At 40.1% G+C, this 17,387-nt stretch overlaps 1 protein-coding gene across 1 annotated transcript in view; it reads right to left on the bottom strand.

The window, feature by feature from the left end:
* jade2 (jade family PHD finger 2) overlaps positions 1-17,387 on the bottom strand; it is a 330,800-nt gene that overhangs the window by 251,136 nt on the left and 62,277 nt on the right. Inside the window, exons 2-3 of the mRNA XM_028812843.2 lie at positions 7,237-7,300; positions 1,569-1,654 (exon numbers count right to left, since the gene is read on the bottom strand). Coding sequence (XP_028668676.2) covers positions 1,569-1,654; positions 7,237-7,300 — 150 coding nt within the window. The remainder of the gene's footprint in view (positions 1-1,568; positions 1,655-7,236; positions 7,301-17,387) is intronic.

The raw sequence follows: 17,387 nt of genomic DNA, 5'->3' as shown, positions 1-17,387 counted from the left end.
GCACTGTGAGGATTATGCTTTTGATTTCTCCAGCGCATTCAATATCATCCAGCCATCTCTGTTAAGGGGTAAACTCAGAGATATGCAGGTGGATGAGCCTATGGTGTCCTAGATAATGGACTATTTGTCGGGCAGACCGCAGTTTGTGAGACTCAAGGGCTGTGCCTCTGCATAATGCCTCACTAGGACTGTGACAGCCAAGTCATAACTTTTCTTTCTTTTGAATTTTCTTGCTTTATAGTCATTCTAGTGTGTGTTTTGATCAAAATATGTGTATATTTATTTATTTACCTATCTATTTATTTATTTATTCATTTAAAGAGCTTATTTTGTAAACAGCCAGATATCCTCATAGGGACAAATAAAGTTCTAGTTTTCTAAATAGAGATGTAAATGATTTGTTAATTAATATTTCTGAGTTTTGTGGACACTGGTGATATCATGCAACCATGTATCTAATTCTTTCCTGTGTTTTTACAGTTATGTTTATTCATAAATTAAACAGTACTGACTTCACACAAATTTACAAGTGAAATGGATCCACCTCCATATCAGCTGATCAGCTACATGCATATGACAGTTTAATATTAATAATAAAAAATACAGAAATTGTCTGTTTTATTGAATGGTCCAAGTACACATGTGGCTAGATCTATGAGTTGCATGCTTCATAAGCCCTTCTTTCAATTTTCACACCAGCTTATTTAATATTTAAATCTGAGCATTCCAACTATCCATCCATTTTCCAACCCGCTGAATCCAAACACAGGGTCACGGGGGTCTGCTGGAGCCAATCCCAGCTAACACAGGGCGCAAGGCAGGGAACCAATCCCGGGCAGGGCGCCAACCCACCGCAGGACACACACACACACACACACACACACAAAGCACACACACAATGTAGAATCACCAACCCACCTAACCTGCATGTCTTTGGACTGTGGGAGGAAACCGGAGCGCCCGGAGGAAACCCACGCAGACACGGGGAGAACATGCAAACTCCACACAGGGAGGACCCGGGAAGCGAACCCGGGTCTCCTAACTGCGAGGCAGCAGCGCTACCACACTGCCACCGTGCCGCACATTCCAACTATTTGATTCCATATCTAATTTCTTAGTGCAATGCCACAGACTGGAGGCCAACCAGCCATTGTAACAATGGGGTCCAAAGACAGACTATATGTGTGTATATGTGACATATGTGATACTTATACTATTTTATATATCCACTTAGAAGGTGAGACATACTTACAGAGATCTTGCATGAAAACCACTAAAAGCGTTTCTATTTCAAATCTCTAACCTTATCGACTGCACACATAATCTTACATTTAAAGGTATTTTGTGAGGTGAAATCACCTCTAATCAACCTGAAAATTGTCTTGACAATCCCAGCATCTCTAAATTCCTTTATCGATATTTAAACAGCTAACCATTAAGGTCTCTTTGAAATGCTAGGTATTCAATCAATGAAAGGGCAAATGCCTCTTAACCTGGCAAACTGCCCCTCAAATTCTCAGCCATACATGGACAATGCCCAGGGACAGTAAATAAAACTGGAAACTAACCTCTGATGGTTTTTTCTCCTCCGGCCGAGCCCAGGTGGTTTTGGGATTCACATTTTTGGAACATCTTGACCAAGAGGTTGCATGGCCTAAGGAAAGGAAAGTAACAGGCTAGTCTTAAAATGTTATTGCATAAGAAACATGTTAGAACAGTTAAAAATTCTAAAAAGCTAAAAATTTAAATTTTACTCTCAATTTTTATATTGTGCTCTTCATTGAGTACAGTGCAAACACAAATCTCTATCTGCAATGCATTAACAGTAAATTGTTAAGTAATAGAGTATTAAACTGTAGTAATGCCCATCCTTAAGACAGAAAGCCACCCTTTCATCCAATCATTTTCAGACCCTCTCTATTCAACTCGGAGCCGCAGGCTACCACAGCAGTATCAGGTTACAATGTAATCTTGGACAGGGCACCAATTTATTGCAGGGCATGAACAGCAACAGTTACTCATGCCAAGTCAACGGCTCCCATTATACACATTATACTGTATATAAAGAAAGTTATTGGATATCATTTGATCAACACTATAAGCCACTGACATGACACTTGATTCTCTCTTGCAGCAAGCAGTTTACGGCTTTAGTTCCACTAAAGTCAACCTTGGATACATCCAAAATATGTGGTCTCTAAGTTTATATTTTCAGTGTGTAAATAATCTTTTCCTAATTACTTTATGACACATAGCTAGCTACTCACTAAACTCAGTCTCACTATGTCCTGGCCTCCTGACAAAACAGGGAATCCCTCTATTCCACTTCTGCCCTTCGGTACCCCTGACTGCAGAACTAATCCCAGTTGCATACAGTCCCTGGTTTAATTGCTGCCCAAGATGCTGTCCGCTTGAAGTTTATACATTCTCACCATGACTGGATGAGTTTTTCTCCAGGTACCCAAGTTTTGTTGTTAGAATAACTGAAAACTGTGAGTATGCACTATGATAGACTGGCATTTGACCTGTGTGGAATTTTCATGCTCTCCCCATGATGAAGTGATTTTTTTTCTCTGCTACTGTACTCTGTTTTTTTAAGTACATCACAAATGTTTGCTAATTAGGTTAACTGAGTGTGTGTGAATTCTGTGATGGACCAGCACTCATACCAGGCATGGCTGATGCTTTGGTGCCTGACCTGTCAGGGATAGACTTTGGATGCCTGTGATTCTGAAATGGTAAATGTAGGCTCAGGAAATGAATGCATGGTTTATTTTTAGCTGCAACAAATGATTAGTTCAATAATCGACTATTCAGGCAAACATTAGAATAATTAATCGATTCATTGATGTAACTGAAAATCATGACTGATAAATTATAGCAGGAACTCCTCTTACAGCTATTGTGAAAGAGTGTGTTACTCATAATAACAAACTAATACTGTATTAGTAACACTAAATATGTTCTTGAAAAAGGTGACTTTAAAGTCATTCAAACAAGGCAGGAGTGCACACTTTGCACAGAACTCAAGAGTGTTTTTGATCAGCAATGTTATGAAGGGGATTCTAAATAATTCAGTTGGTTTAAAACTGCTGTTGAATTGTAATATTTTAAACATCTTGAGGAGGGGCAGGCTTATCTTGTTCAATGAATTTGTGCAAACAGCAGCTAATCACGAGTCATGACAGGAACATGTACTGGTGTCAAAGCACAAAAGCAGAGTTTTCTCATCAAATACTGGACATTTGTACTTGTCACAAGGGTATCTGAGATTTTTTTTGTATTTAGAAATACTGTACTGTGATTTATCCATCCATTATTAAAATCATTTAATTCATTCAGAACATTTGTTCATTATACTGCAAGGACATGCATTTATAACGCCTCACTGTAACTGTTCTTTTATCTTTAGACAAATCAGACATTTTCTTCTTGTTTGTTATTCTTGTGTGTATTTAAGGAGGGTTGGTGTCATTTGTTATAATATTTCTTGAAGGTCTGTAAAAAGTAAAAATTCTTCAAATTTGGGACAAATAATGTATTCTCAAACTATATTTGTTTTCATATGCAACAATTTCTAGCTGTTTGTTTTCTGATACTCCTAAAGTTACAGGTAACATATAGATCTGTGAAGCAGTTTACATATTTGTTTTGGGAAATGGCTTGGTAAATAACGTTTCTCAGGGAGAAAAGACAGGTTTTGTGGTGAACTACATAGGATTTTACAGGATAATTTTTTTCTCAAGAATTTAACAGAAATATATTATCTTTAAATACTACTCATCTTAAAATTTCTCTCTCTCTCTCAATTAAGTTTTTCTATAAATCAGTAGGCTACTTTGGACTGGTGACTCTCTATGAACCGATGACCATTCCAATGCTATTTTTTATTTTGCACTTGCTGTTGCCAATTTCAGAGTCCACTGTACTCTCTGCACACTTGTGGGACACTACATTTTTTCATCACACTCAGTATTGACTCCTGTTGGTGAGCTGGATAAATTGGTTACCAAAGAGATCCTTTTCGCATACATATGATTCACATGTACATATTTCATTCCATAATTAATAGAGTCCATACATGAGCATATTTCTATAAAACATGTTTGCATGGTTCACTTTTAAATAAAATGTATTTAGATCACAAATTTTCTTTCTGTCAGCAGCACTTTCTGCTTTAAGCATTCCTTGGCTCCTTTGAAAAATTAGTTCTGACTTTAAAAATCAAAGTGTTATGATTCATCAGCTTATTTTTTCACTTATTTTTTTATGTTTTATTCTGTGTTAAGGTCTCAACTAAGCAGAATGTAGATTCTTTTTGAGTGGGAGTGAACTAGAGAAGAGCGAAACCCTTTAAAAAGCAGACTGGAGCAGATTTAAAAAGATCACTCCCTCATTTGAAATATCTGTCAACAGATTTTTATTGCTGACATTATCAGTAATGTCAAGTCATCATTTTAGCCCTGCTCTCAATCTCAATAGAACAGTATCCACAGGTATACATCAACTAATGGGAAGATGTATAGTTCTATCTTGGCTTTCTCAGGTGCTGTTCACCTCCAGCACAACATTTTCTAATGTTCTCAAATGCACCACCCCAGTGAAAACTGTTTTGTGATGGGGATTGCTTTTAATGAACATAAGATTATGAATCCATATAGAGGCAAGGGCTGACAAGGAAGAGCATCTGACACCTTAAAGTAGGATTTTACAAGCATCAGTTAAAGAATCCGCCTTTTGTATTCCATAATCCATACATTCTTCATTTATTTTATGCAACTGTGTATTGGGCAGCAACCATGTGTGGCAAAACAAGATGAATCAGGATGGAAGTTATGGATTACTTTTAAATAAATGTTTTGAAGATACTATACAAAGGGCTCTGTTTATATACTGTAAATCCTCACTTTCCACGGATTCCTACACATTCATTTATTAATTATTACAAAAGTGTAACCCATTTGTTACCATGCACATTGTAATCCCATCTATTCTCTGTCCTGTGAAGTAGAAAAAAAATTCTGAGAGGCCTGTCATTCATGAGCATCACAGGTCCATTAGATGTCCAAGGGTGCATGTGCACTACACTGAATGGGTCACAATTTGTCCTCCCGGTGCCTTGAGTTGTGATTAAGTCATTAAACCCATTTGTGATGGAGGCTAAGGCTTACAATTGTACCCTATGAAGAAAAAAATCCCAGCAAGTGTGGGTCATAAGCTCACACTAATGAAGTCCCTGCACTCTGTACACAATATCTGTTACTACTACTGATTGGATTGTTTATAGTGAAGTCCTCAGATCATGACCTCTGGTAAGGCACCAAGACAATCAAACTTGACTATAAAGCAAGTAAAAGTCAAAACCAGGTTACCATTGGTAAACCTGCAGAAAGATCATTACTGAGCCTCAAGCAGCAAGAGTGGAGGACCAGCACGGCCACCCAACCCTGATTCCCCTGAGTCGTTTTTAGTGCTGGAACCTAACCTTTTTTTCCCCTCATAGGATCAATGCTTCAGTATCCGCAGGGTTTTTCAGGAATGTAACCCCCACAGATTACAAGAATTGACTATATATTTATTTATTCAAAAGATCTGTTGAAGAGCGGCAAGTGAACTACTTCAGCTGTTTTAACTAAACAAAGACATTCACAGACTTCTATAGATAAACATGAGACAAACAACAAGAAGTGCATCATTCTATAGACCATGTTTATAGACATGGAAAGCTGCTAGGAAAGTTAGAAACTTAAAGTACACACATTCATATGATTCAAACCATGCCATGTTTTTGGTGAAGCTAAAGGAAAGCCTTTGTTTTATAATAGCACTATATATGAGTATACATGTGCATAACATTGATCATACATATTAAAACTGATTAGAAAAATATTCAGAAAAAAATACTTTCTTTCACACAGGACAACTGCAGTCTACTACAGGACAAATTAACATACACACCTACACTCACTAACACTGGGCTAATTTAGTCTCAATGAAGTCATCACAGGAAATTACAGACCAAGGATCAAACCCATGTGAACACAATGAGAACACATAAAGCACACAGATGTCACAAGTAATATCCCTTATCTTCTATATTACTAAACCACAGTTTAATTTATGCACGGCGGACGCACCGAAGCACATGCGCACTGCGCGGCGGCTTCCCAGAATCAGTAGGTGGGGCCCAAACAACACAACCTGTAAACTAAACTTGCTCTAATCCACTGTGCCAGCGGTCTGTGTCAGCAGAAGCAAAGGAGTCACAGCTCCAAATGGAAAGAGCTCAACGATTTGCAATACAAAATCGAGCCTGTAGTTCCCAGAGTCAGTGCGTGGCGCCCAAACACCACAACCTGTAAACTACACCTGCTCTAATCCACTGTGCCAGCAGTCAGTGTGTGTAAGTTGGAATATGCTTCCTAACAGTAAACGACTTCTACCTAACGACACAGCCACAGAACAATAAAGACGAGACCGCATGGATAAAAACAATACACGGAGGCTCCCACAACACGCTTCAGACACACCAGAAGCAAACACGTCACGGCTCCACAATGAAAGAGCTCAACTAACGGAAATACAAAACGAGCCCGTATGAATAAACACAATGAACAAGCGCGCCCACAACGCGCTTCTGACACAGCAGAGGCAAAGGACGCACAGCTCCAAATGGAAGGAGCTCAATGATTAGTAATATAAACACGAGCCCGTATGGCTACGACTTGTAAACGAGCCCGTATGGATAAAAAGCAATGAACGAAGGCGCCCACACAAAGAAACCACTTTAGTACAAATAGGTTTATTTAATTAAATGAAAACTTTACCATTGCTACGACCTGTGAACTAAACCTGATGTAAAGCGTGCACGCCAGGTTGTACAGCCGCCCGAACGCGACCGCCCATACCACCGCATATACGACAATACAGCCATAGAAAAACAAAAAAGAGACTGCATGAATAAAAACAATAAAAGAAGCGCGTTGAAATGAACTTTCCTAGGACGCACCCACCCTTCATGATATTTCATCTCTCCAAATATCGGAGGGAACAGAAAGTGATTGCCATTCTTGGATTTGCGATTCTTTTGAGAATCGCGGGCTTGCTAGTGATCATGCTATTCCATTGTATCCTGTAAACCATCTGAACATTTGGAAGATCCAGTGACTCTAATTAAATTTACTAATCAATATCTGGTTTAAAAAAAAAAAAAAAAAAGGTAAAATAGGTACTTACTGTCAGTGGTATCCGAATCATTACTGCTTGTTGAGTATTTCCTCCTTTTCTTTCCGTTTTCCATCTGAAAGTGAGAAAGAAAAACAGCAGATTAGAAATGAGTACATACAAGTTCAATTCAGTATTAAGACACCTTACTTTTGCTATGGTATGGTACTGAAGTTCTCCATTTATATATACACCAATCAGACACGGCATTAAAACCACTGACAAGTGAAGTGTATAACATTGATTATCTCATTACAATGGTACCTATCAAGCAATGGCATATATTAGGTACCAAGTGAACAGTTAATTCTTGAAGGTGATGTGCTGGAAGCAGGAAAAATCAGTAAGCATAACGATGTGAGTCACTGTGGCAAGGGCCAAATTGTGACAGCTGTACAGATGGATCAGAACATCTCCAAAACAGCAAGTCTTTCAGGGTGTTCCTGGTATGAGGTGGTTATTACTCACCAAAAATGGCCCAAGAAGGGATAACAGGTGAACCAGCAACAGGGTCATGAGCACTGAATGCTCATTAATGTGCGTGGGGAAAGAAGGTAAGCCCTTCTGGTCCGATCCCACAGAAGAGCTACTGTAGCAGAAAATAACTGAAAAACTTAATGCTGTCCATGAGAGAAAGGAGTCTGAACATGCAGTGCATTGCAGGTTGCTGCATATGCAGCTGAGGAGCCACAGACCAGTCAGAGTACCATTTCTGACCTCTGTTCACCACTGAACTTCAAGTGGAAGAAAAGAGAGGCACATCTTTGGCACAAATTAATAGAGAAACTCCTTTAATGTGATAAGACCTTTTTGTTTTGCCCTTTATTTAAACAGATACTACTTGTCTGAGTGAATTGTCAGTGAGCTTGTATTTAGTACAACAGCTCACATTTTGAATTAGAAAAAGAACAGATAAAGAAGAATTTTCACTCTTTGCTTCATAAACAACAAATTTGTTAGCTTAACAGCCAAATGTATCAATTGTACGTACAAACCTATTAAGAATGTTAGCATTACATCTTCTCGAAAAACAGGAATATTTTATTAGAATTGTGGCTTGTAAGTATGACAAGAATTTTCTTTTCTTTTATGGCATGTGTATTATGGATAAATATTACATATACATGCAAACATTAGCTTAAAAAGTTTGTTTCAAGAGGATTTTATTTACTATATATTGGTATTTTTATATGTACTTAACAATAAGATTACAGAATTTCATTTTTTTCCACTTGTGGTCTGCAGTTTAATTATAAAACTGCTACTTTAATATAGATCATAAGGCTTCTACACAGCTGGTTATGCAGGAATTTAAAAAGATAATATACAAAAATAAAAATGTAAAGGATAAAGAAGCCAAATCAAAATCAATACTGGAATCGGCTAGTTATAGTAATACAGTGTGCTGACTGGAGAGAGTCACTTTATAAAGAGAAAAGACTGGGAGAAAAGATGTTGCACAAGAAACAATGCGTAAGTCAAAATCGGAAGTCATAAACATGATTGACAGAGCCAAAAACGCTAACGAGAAATTGAAGTCTAAAAGGAATATGCAAGAAGTGCCAAAAGAAATACAAATGTTACACACAAAGAGCAGTAATTGTTATCCAGTCCTAGATATTGAGTAAAGGCTTGGGTGACCTGTACACCAGCATGCCAGTGGTGTCATCACCACGCTGTCCCAATGCATTATAGGATTATTTCCATAGAAAAAGATGAAACAAACACCCAAAAACAGTGGCACCAATCATCAAAACAAAACAATGTCGGGACTGATGCCTAAAGAAATAATATCATAAACTTTAAAAAAAACATAATCCATATTACTAACCGAGAATGCTAAACCAGATGATGGACGCAGGCACATCCGGCAATGGGCCGTAGCTGCAAAAAGACGTACTGCGCAGGCGCAAAAAGAGTCCGCGAGAGTCGGCTGAGGAGCCGAGAAAGGCGGACAAAAGAGGGCGAGAGAGGCGGATGAGGGGCCGCGAGAGGCGGACAAGACCACAGAAAAAAGGAGTGAGCACAGGAAAAATGGAGAAATGAGGCGCAAAGAGCACCGAAAAAAGGAAAAGGCACATAAAAAAGTATTCAAACGCAAGCAAAGCACGAAACACACTGCACACGAAACTAGACCCAAAAAAAAAAAAAAAAAAGAGGCTCGCGCACAACAGCAAGGCAACCACCCCCCCCCCAACCCCCCCCCCCCCCCTACAGGCACCGGACGGGACACACACCAAGAGGGGGATTCAACAAGCCCATGGAACACAAAACCACCCCACAGACCCTACAAGCAAGGGACGGGACACACACAAAGAGGGGGATTCAACAAGACACAGGAACACAAAAAGAAAGAAGACGCTCGCGCGACAACAATCCTCAACCCCCCCCACACACACATCCATAAGAAGTGACACCCAAAGCCACATATTCTAAAGTGAACATCAACACCTTCACACTAGACAGCATAGGTGTCAGCATTGGTGGATCTCCTTACAATAAAGCACTATTAACCGTTCAACTGCAGAAAAGGAAACATATTAACAGTGACTGCGATCCTCCTTATTACTTATCCATATTTCGCATGCTGAGAAAGAAACAAGTCATGAATACACGGTCACGGGTACAAAACGAAAAGGAAATGATAACAGGAACAAACACACGAACACGAAAGAAACAACAAAATAGACGGCTATGCAGCATAGGTGGATCTCATTACAATAAGACACTATTAACCGTTCAATCGCAGAAAAGGCTCCATATTAACAGTGAGTGCAATACTCCTTATTACTTATCCATATTTCTAAAAGAAAAAATGTCTCGACTCCAAAAACGCAAAGCTCAACTAAAGCTTCTAACTAACGATGTACCTAAAAGTAAAAACTTTATGAACTGCATTAGATCCTACAATAGTTCATTTGCTTTTGCATATACCGGAGTAGATATCAGGCCACCAAAAGGCAATGGCCCATACTGCTTTCGCATATGTGCACAAATACTGCATCGCATTGGAACAGTGCACCCTGAAACAAATCAACAACGCAAATATGCACAAATCTACATCCTAGATCCACATTACGCAAACTATCAATCAAAGTGCTGCATCGCAACAGGCACGGATTCAAAACGAAACACCTCCCGTCTCAGACATACGTTAATGGCAGCGAAGGCTACAACGGGCTTCTCACACAGCACAGGCAAATCGATTACAGCTCCAAAACAACACTTCCCAAATACTACACATGCAACAACGCGCCTCTCAAACGGCACAAGGAAAACATACACCAGGAAAATTCATTCGGATTAATGAATGTCATTTGCAATCATTGTCATTCAGTTCACTTCCCTGAAGAAACAACTGGCAATACAAGTTATACATTTACACGTTGTTGTCAAAAGGGTCAAATTAGACTGCCTTCTTTACATTCATATACTGAATATCTACAGAGGCTTATAACTGACGATGTACCTGAAAGTGAAATCTTTATCAACTACATTAGATTCTACAAATCGGTATCCACTATGAACATTAACGGTGGCACTGCACGTGACATCCGTCTTGAAAAAATGTTGTTTATTGATGAATGTTCAATGGCATGAAGTCACTTACTCAACACCATTCATAAACTTCTACAAACGTTTATGAATAATAATATTCGATTTGGAGGAAAGCTACTTTTATGAGGAGGAGATTTTAGACAGTGATTAGCTATTCTTCCAGATGCCATGCACTTAGCTATTGTTCAGTGCACCTTAAAATACGCAGACAATTGGCATTGCTTTCAAAAGATACAGTTAGTAAAAAAGATACGATGTCCAGAACCAGATCATAACAATTGCTTATTACAACTGAGAGATGGTACACTCACCAATACAGATGGACTTCAGCCACATATTATTACAATTCCTCAAGCCTTTATCTGCGACGACTTAGTTACAGAGACATTTGGAACAGCAATCTCATGACACCAAATGCCCCTTTTAACACAACGCACTATATTATGTCCAAAAAATATTAATGTGGAAAACATTAATACCCAAGTCATTCCATTACTTCCTGGAGAGACACAACTCTTTCTAAGCTCTGACAAACTTGACTCTGATCACGATAATGACCATCTTAAATGACCTTACAAGTTCTGAGCTGGAATTACCTTTTACACTTAAACGGCGTGTACAAAGAAATTTTCAAATAAACCTTTACACTGGGCGACACACTTTATTGTTTGCTTTCTATTTGCATCATCTACACCTTCACACTATTCTATATCTCATTCATACATCACGCTCTTTGTCATTCCCAACACCAGGGGTTGGCGAGTGAAGCGAGCAGGGGGCGGAGCCCCCTAGTTTATAAGAACCCAAAAAATTCAGGAAAAAATTATAGAAAATGTCAGTTATGGGACATGGATTAAGTGGTCAGCATCAGCCATAAAAAAAATCCTTAATTTGTGAAAATACATTTTGGTTAATAAATACTCAACATTTTCAAAAATCTTTGTTAGATTGGTGGAGCAGAGTTAGTTACTGTTTCCTCTCCTCCTTTCTGATGTTATTTTAAAAACTGCTAAAGACTGTTTTGGATCTAGGCTTCCCTCTTTTGGTGTCTTATTGTTTGGAGAGACATTCCCATTTCAGGTCCTAGATTTCATTTAAACTTTGAGGTTAGATTTGGGAGGCAAGGCCTACATTTGCTCAAGTGTGTTACAGTTATTAGCTTTGTTGACTTCATCACAAGAAGCCAGTAACCAATGCAAAGATGAAACACCATCACTTCACAGGGAAAACCACTCAGCCATGCTAGTTTAACCAATGCTACACTTATCAGCGTGTCTTTAAAGTGTAGAAGGCGACCTGTATGCAAACACTAGAGGGAAAAGTAAACTCCATACAGAAGGCATTGGAGCCTGGAATTGAATCAGATATCAAGTGCTGGAATGTTGCCTCTATCTAGGCTACCACTGTGTCCCATATGCATAGGAACAATGTTCTGCCAACAAGGAGCAAAGCCCAAAAAGAAGTGCACTAGAGCTCCAAGTCTTCAGGGTGTCCTTAGGCATAAGACTGATGAATTAGTTTCTTAATATGAGAAAATGGGGAGAGTGAGAGAAAGTGATCATTTCTATAAGAAAATTGTCAGTTAGTGTATGCCTTGTGGTGGGGGCAGTCAAGTACGTGCTGTTTTTGGATATCACATATTAAATTGTATGTGAGTGTGCAAATGTGCATTTATTGTATGCTCGCCTGACCATATACAGTATATATATATATATATATATATATATATATATATATATACCTATTCATTTTTATAGGCCACTAGTGAACCCACATGAAAGCAGTTGAAAGGCAGTAGATAGTATTGGGCATTCTAAAAATCCATAGTGCTCCACACCCACACAACAGCTACAAAAGAGATGATATGTTATATTGATTGTTATTTTTAAACAAATCTGGTGTGTCCTGCATGAATTACTACCACACACATTCCCATCCATATGTATGTAAGTCTCAAATCAGAGTGAACTGCTCTCAATACATACACAGGAATGTCGCAGCTGAGCAGTTCTCTCCTCCCGTCCCTGTTCCTGATATGTGGAGCATCCGAATGTGCCAAGGAGACAGCTCCCACAGCAGAATGATGATGTCACCTTTCTCTCCCAGAGGAGCGGGCTCCTTCTCAAAGTGACAATCAGGCTATTTCTGGAGCTGCCGCACAGGCAGTGATGGCATTAGACGCTTTGTAAACAAAACGCGTTGTCTGAAGGCAGAAAACAAACGCCTTTTGCTGGGAGACGGCGGGCGGGAGGCTGCCTGCATTTTCGTTTTCATGTTCTGTCAGCCAAGAAGAGCAGACAACTGGTTTTATGAGCTGGGGGGAACTCATCCTCATCAGAGGACAAAGTAAGGGCCATCATGTGCAACTTTGGCTTTTTGTTGTCATCGCGGTTGCTATAACATGACTGCTCTCTTTATTTTATTTAAACTGAAATTGGTTTGTTGTTTGGCATCTGGATAAATACAAACGACAGCTGTTCTACAATAAATCCCACTCCCTTAATAAGCAGGCTGCCCCCAGATGCCTCCATTCTATATTCATCAAATCATTACAGATATACTGTACAGAGATTATTAGCACTGGCGGAATGATGCAGAAGTCTGGCTCACTGCTGATATCTTAAGTTGCATGAGGAAAGTATAATCCCCAGCCATAGTGGGTTTATAAAGGGGCACTGACTTTTAGTTAAGTGTATGCCTTACTGAATTTTAATTACTAATCTAACATTTATATAGTGCCATTTACAGGATTTTGTTACAACATACATAACATCAGGAAAACTAAAGCATTACATTTTCTTTACATCAGGTGACTCTTCCCCTCTGCGGTGGGTTGGCACCCTGCCCTGGATTGGTTCCCTGCCTTGTGCCCTGTGTTGGCTGGGATTGGCTCCAGCAGACCCCCGTGACCCTGTGTTCGGATTCAGCGGGTTGGAAAATGGATGGATGGATGGATGGACTCTTCCCCTAACCACCTGCAGACACCAAAAAACAGCAATGTTTTTTAGGAATCAGTCCTTCAAGGACACAAAAATAACCAAAAAGGGCTTTTATCCAAAGTGCTACTGTGTTAAACACTACTAGTCCATTGCTCCAGGGACCTTGGTTCAAATCCTCACCTGGTCACAGTTTGTGAAGAGCCTGTACATTATGCCCATGTTCATGTGGATTTTGCCAAGTGCACTCCTGTTTTCCTGCCAAATCCCCAAAGATGTGCAGGTTATGATGACTAGTAACATTAATTAGATGAATGTGCTCTACTGGACTGGCATACAATTCATTGTTGCCTCTTCCAATGCAGCAGATGCTGCTGGAACAGATACTGGCCCATGTGACCATGGCAAGATTTACGAGGATACAAATGGGTTACTCCTAAGTGATGTGATGCACTTGGGGTCACATAGTCAGGCTTAACTGACAACCTAATTGATATTCGGTACTGGATGCATTAGGCCATAGAAATCCTTCAGTTCAGCGTTCAGTATTATTTTCACACCTCCTTTTTTATACACCTAAACTGACTACTACCCACAGTCACTCTGTTTCCAGGCTGAATTATGGCACTTAACATGTGTACTCTGTGTCCTTTTCAATCAGTGTTTTTACATTTTAGTATACATCTTCACAATTGTACTTATATTTCCATGTCTTTATATCACAGTAGGTACCAACAGTTGTTTCATGAATACATAAAATTCTAAATCCAGATTAATCTAATTAAGGATAGTGGAGGGGGTACAAAATATACCAATGGACATGCAGAAGGAACCATCCCTGGACAGGTTGGAAGTCCACTGCATGGCACCCATGTCTTTGAAGTGTTCAAGGTAAACCAGAGCACCTGGAGAAAAATCCCAGGAAACTGGATTTGTGAGGCAACAGCATTAACTATGCCACCGTATTGCACTAAACACAAAACCTTCAAACAAAAAGTGAAAAGAGGCTTAGTGACAATGAGAAAATTTACAAGAAAAACTCTACTATGCTGCAAATCCAAGAAAAAAAACCACTCTATGTCTTAAAGTATGTCACATGGCCACTCACAGTGCATCTTAAAACTACAAAAACAAGACAAAGGGTGTCCAAAAATGACATGTTCAAAATGTTCAAGAACATCCAACTCTGCAATGATGCCACAGATTGCCTCAGAAGTTTTCATTACCCCAGCAGGCTAAAATGTCAGAATGGTGGTTAACCTATGAATGATATCAGTATGGTGTCCCAGTGTCACACAGCTGGGTTGAGTTCAGTTACACTTTAAAAGACACAATATTAATAAAGTGATGCAGTGAATATGAATGCTAAAATAATACAAATGATCTACTGTTGTTAAAAAAAAAAGAAAAAGAAAAAAAAAACCTCCTTTCTTCCTTCTAAAAAGCTCATTCTTGTCCAAGTTTCTTGGCCAGGTAATTTTCTCAACAGGTCATATCAGGTTGGGGAGCATGCACTGGTACAGTGCATTGCCACACCCACCACATGACGAAACAGCTTGGGATCCTGTTTGGCAAACTTCCAGGCAGACACGCGGTCCAGTCCTAACCTCCGGAAATGACCCTCTATCTGCCGCAGCCAGGTGATGCTTGGAGTTCCCATGACCTGGTCCATCTACTGGTCCAGCCACTCGGGTCCTCAACAATGAGGATCCTGTGAGTCGGATCACCCTCAGAGAATCGTGCCACCTGGCTGTAGTGCCGTAATTGCCGCTTCCTCACAATACAGGTAATGTGCCTCATTCAGGACTCTGTGAGAAACCGCTCATTCGACACAAAGTCAAACCAGAGGTTCCCAAGGATTCTCTGAAGAGACACAGTACCAAAGGAGTCCAGTCTTTGTCTCAGGTCACTGGATAGCATCCATGTCTTGCAATTATGGATTAAGACAGGAAGCACCAGGACTCTAAAGACTTGGACCTTTGCCCTTTAGCATAGATATCGAAAACACCACACACCCCTTTCCAGTGACCTCATGACCCTCCATGCTCTCTCATTCTGCCTACTGACTTCATAGGAAGAGTCACCAGAGACATGAATGTCATTGCTGAGGAAAGTAAACCTCTTGAGAAGGTTGACACCCTCTCTGGAGACAGACACTGCTTATGGCTGTGCCTACGAGGTCATTAAAGGCCTGGATCTTGGTTTTTATCCAGGACACTCGCAAGCCCGGACACTCAAAGACTCCTTGCTCAGTCTTTCAAGAGCCTTAATCAGAGCCTCCATTGACTCCACGAAGATCACAGCATCGTCAACAAAGTCAAGATCAGTGAATCTTTCTTCAACAAACAGATGCCCCACAGCTGCTGGACCCCATGACTTTGCCCAACACCCAGTCCATGCAAGCATTGAACAGAGTAGTAGCAAGAACATATCTCTGATGATCCCCTGAATCAACTGGGAAAAACGCAAAGGTCCTGCCTCCACTCTGCACAGCACTCACAGTACCAGTGTACAGGCCGGCCATGATATCCAGTAACCTCGAGGGGATCCTGCGAAATCTCAGGATGTCCCACACGGCAGCTCGATCAACTAAGTCAAACACTTTGCGAAAACTGATAAAAGGCTGCAAAGAAACTCTGCTGATATTCACGTTTGCACTCCATGAGAACACAGTGCCACGATGCAGTCGATAGTAGACTTCTTTAGTGTAAAACCAGACTGTTCCGGTCGCTGGTAGTTGAGCAAGTGATCACGGATCCTATTAAGGATGACCTTAGCAAGGACCTTACCCGGCACAGAGAACAGTGTTATCCCCCTGTAGTTGCCACAATCCAGGCAATGTCCTTTCCCTTTCCAGATAGGGACGACAAATCCCATTTTCCAGTCAGTTGGGATGACACCCTTCTCCCACATGGAAGCAAAGATTGCTTGCAATGCCAGGATGACAGCCTTACCACCAGCCTGGAGAAGTTCACCCTGGACACCACAGATCCCTGCATCCTTCCCTACCCTCAGTTGGTTCACCACCTGTGCAATCTCAGTGAGATTGGGTGGTTAACAGCTAACTGGAGGATCAGCCGCAAGAACCGTGGACCCAGAGATATCCAACATCCTAGCCAGCGGTTCAGCTTTAAACAGCTGCTCAAAGTAGCCAACCCAGCGAGACAGTTTCATCAGCCACCCTGACTGTGACTCTCTGAGGAACAGATTTTCTCAACCTCTCCTGAATTTTATAATTAATCCACAACAACCAACACATAAAAAGAAAAACAAAGTATACCCTGCTGTTTTTTTCTAAGACTTTGTGAGCATGGGAAAGGCGCTATATAAATAAAATGTATTATTGTTATTATTATTACTAATATTTTCTTTAAAGGTTTGAAGGTCTTCCTCTGAACTTGAATCCACATTTTCTAAAGTCTGCTTTCCCATTCAATCATAGCTTAAGGTACCATCTTGTCAGTCTATGAGGCTTCTCTAATGTCTTTTTTTTTTTGGTCATAAAAGAAACACAACTTGGGCTATGTCCTCTTTAAAGCAATCATCTATTTTCTAAACCCATTTTTGTCACAATCATGGTCCTATGCAGTAAGAGCCTATCCTAGTAGCAACAGACAGACAACAGGAACAAAGCCTAGAGCGGACAACTAAACAATGAAATGCTCAATT

The sequence above is a fragment of the Erpetoichthys calabaricus genome, chromosome 11 (assembly GCF_900747795.2).
Source record: "Erpetoichthys calabaricus chromosome 11, fErpCal1.3, whole genome shotgun sequence".
Classification (NCBI taxonomy): domain Eukaryota; kingdom Metazoa; phylum Chordata; class Cladistia; order Polypteriformes; family Polypteridae; genus Erpetoichthys; species Erpetoichthys calabaricus.
This window is presented reverse-complemented; position numbering and strand designations above follow the sequence as displayed.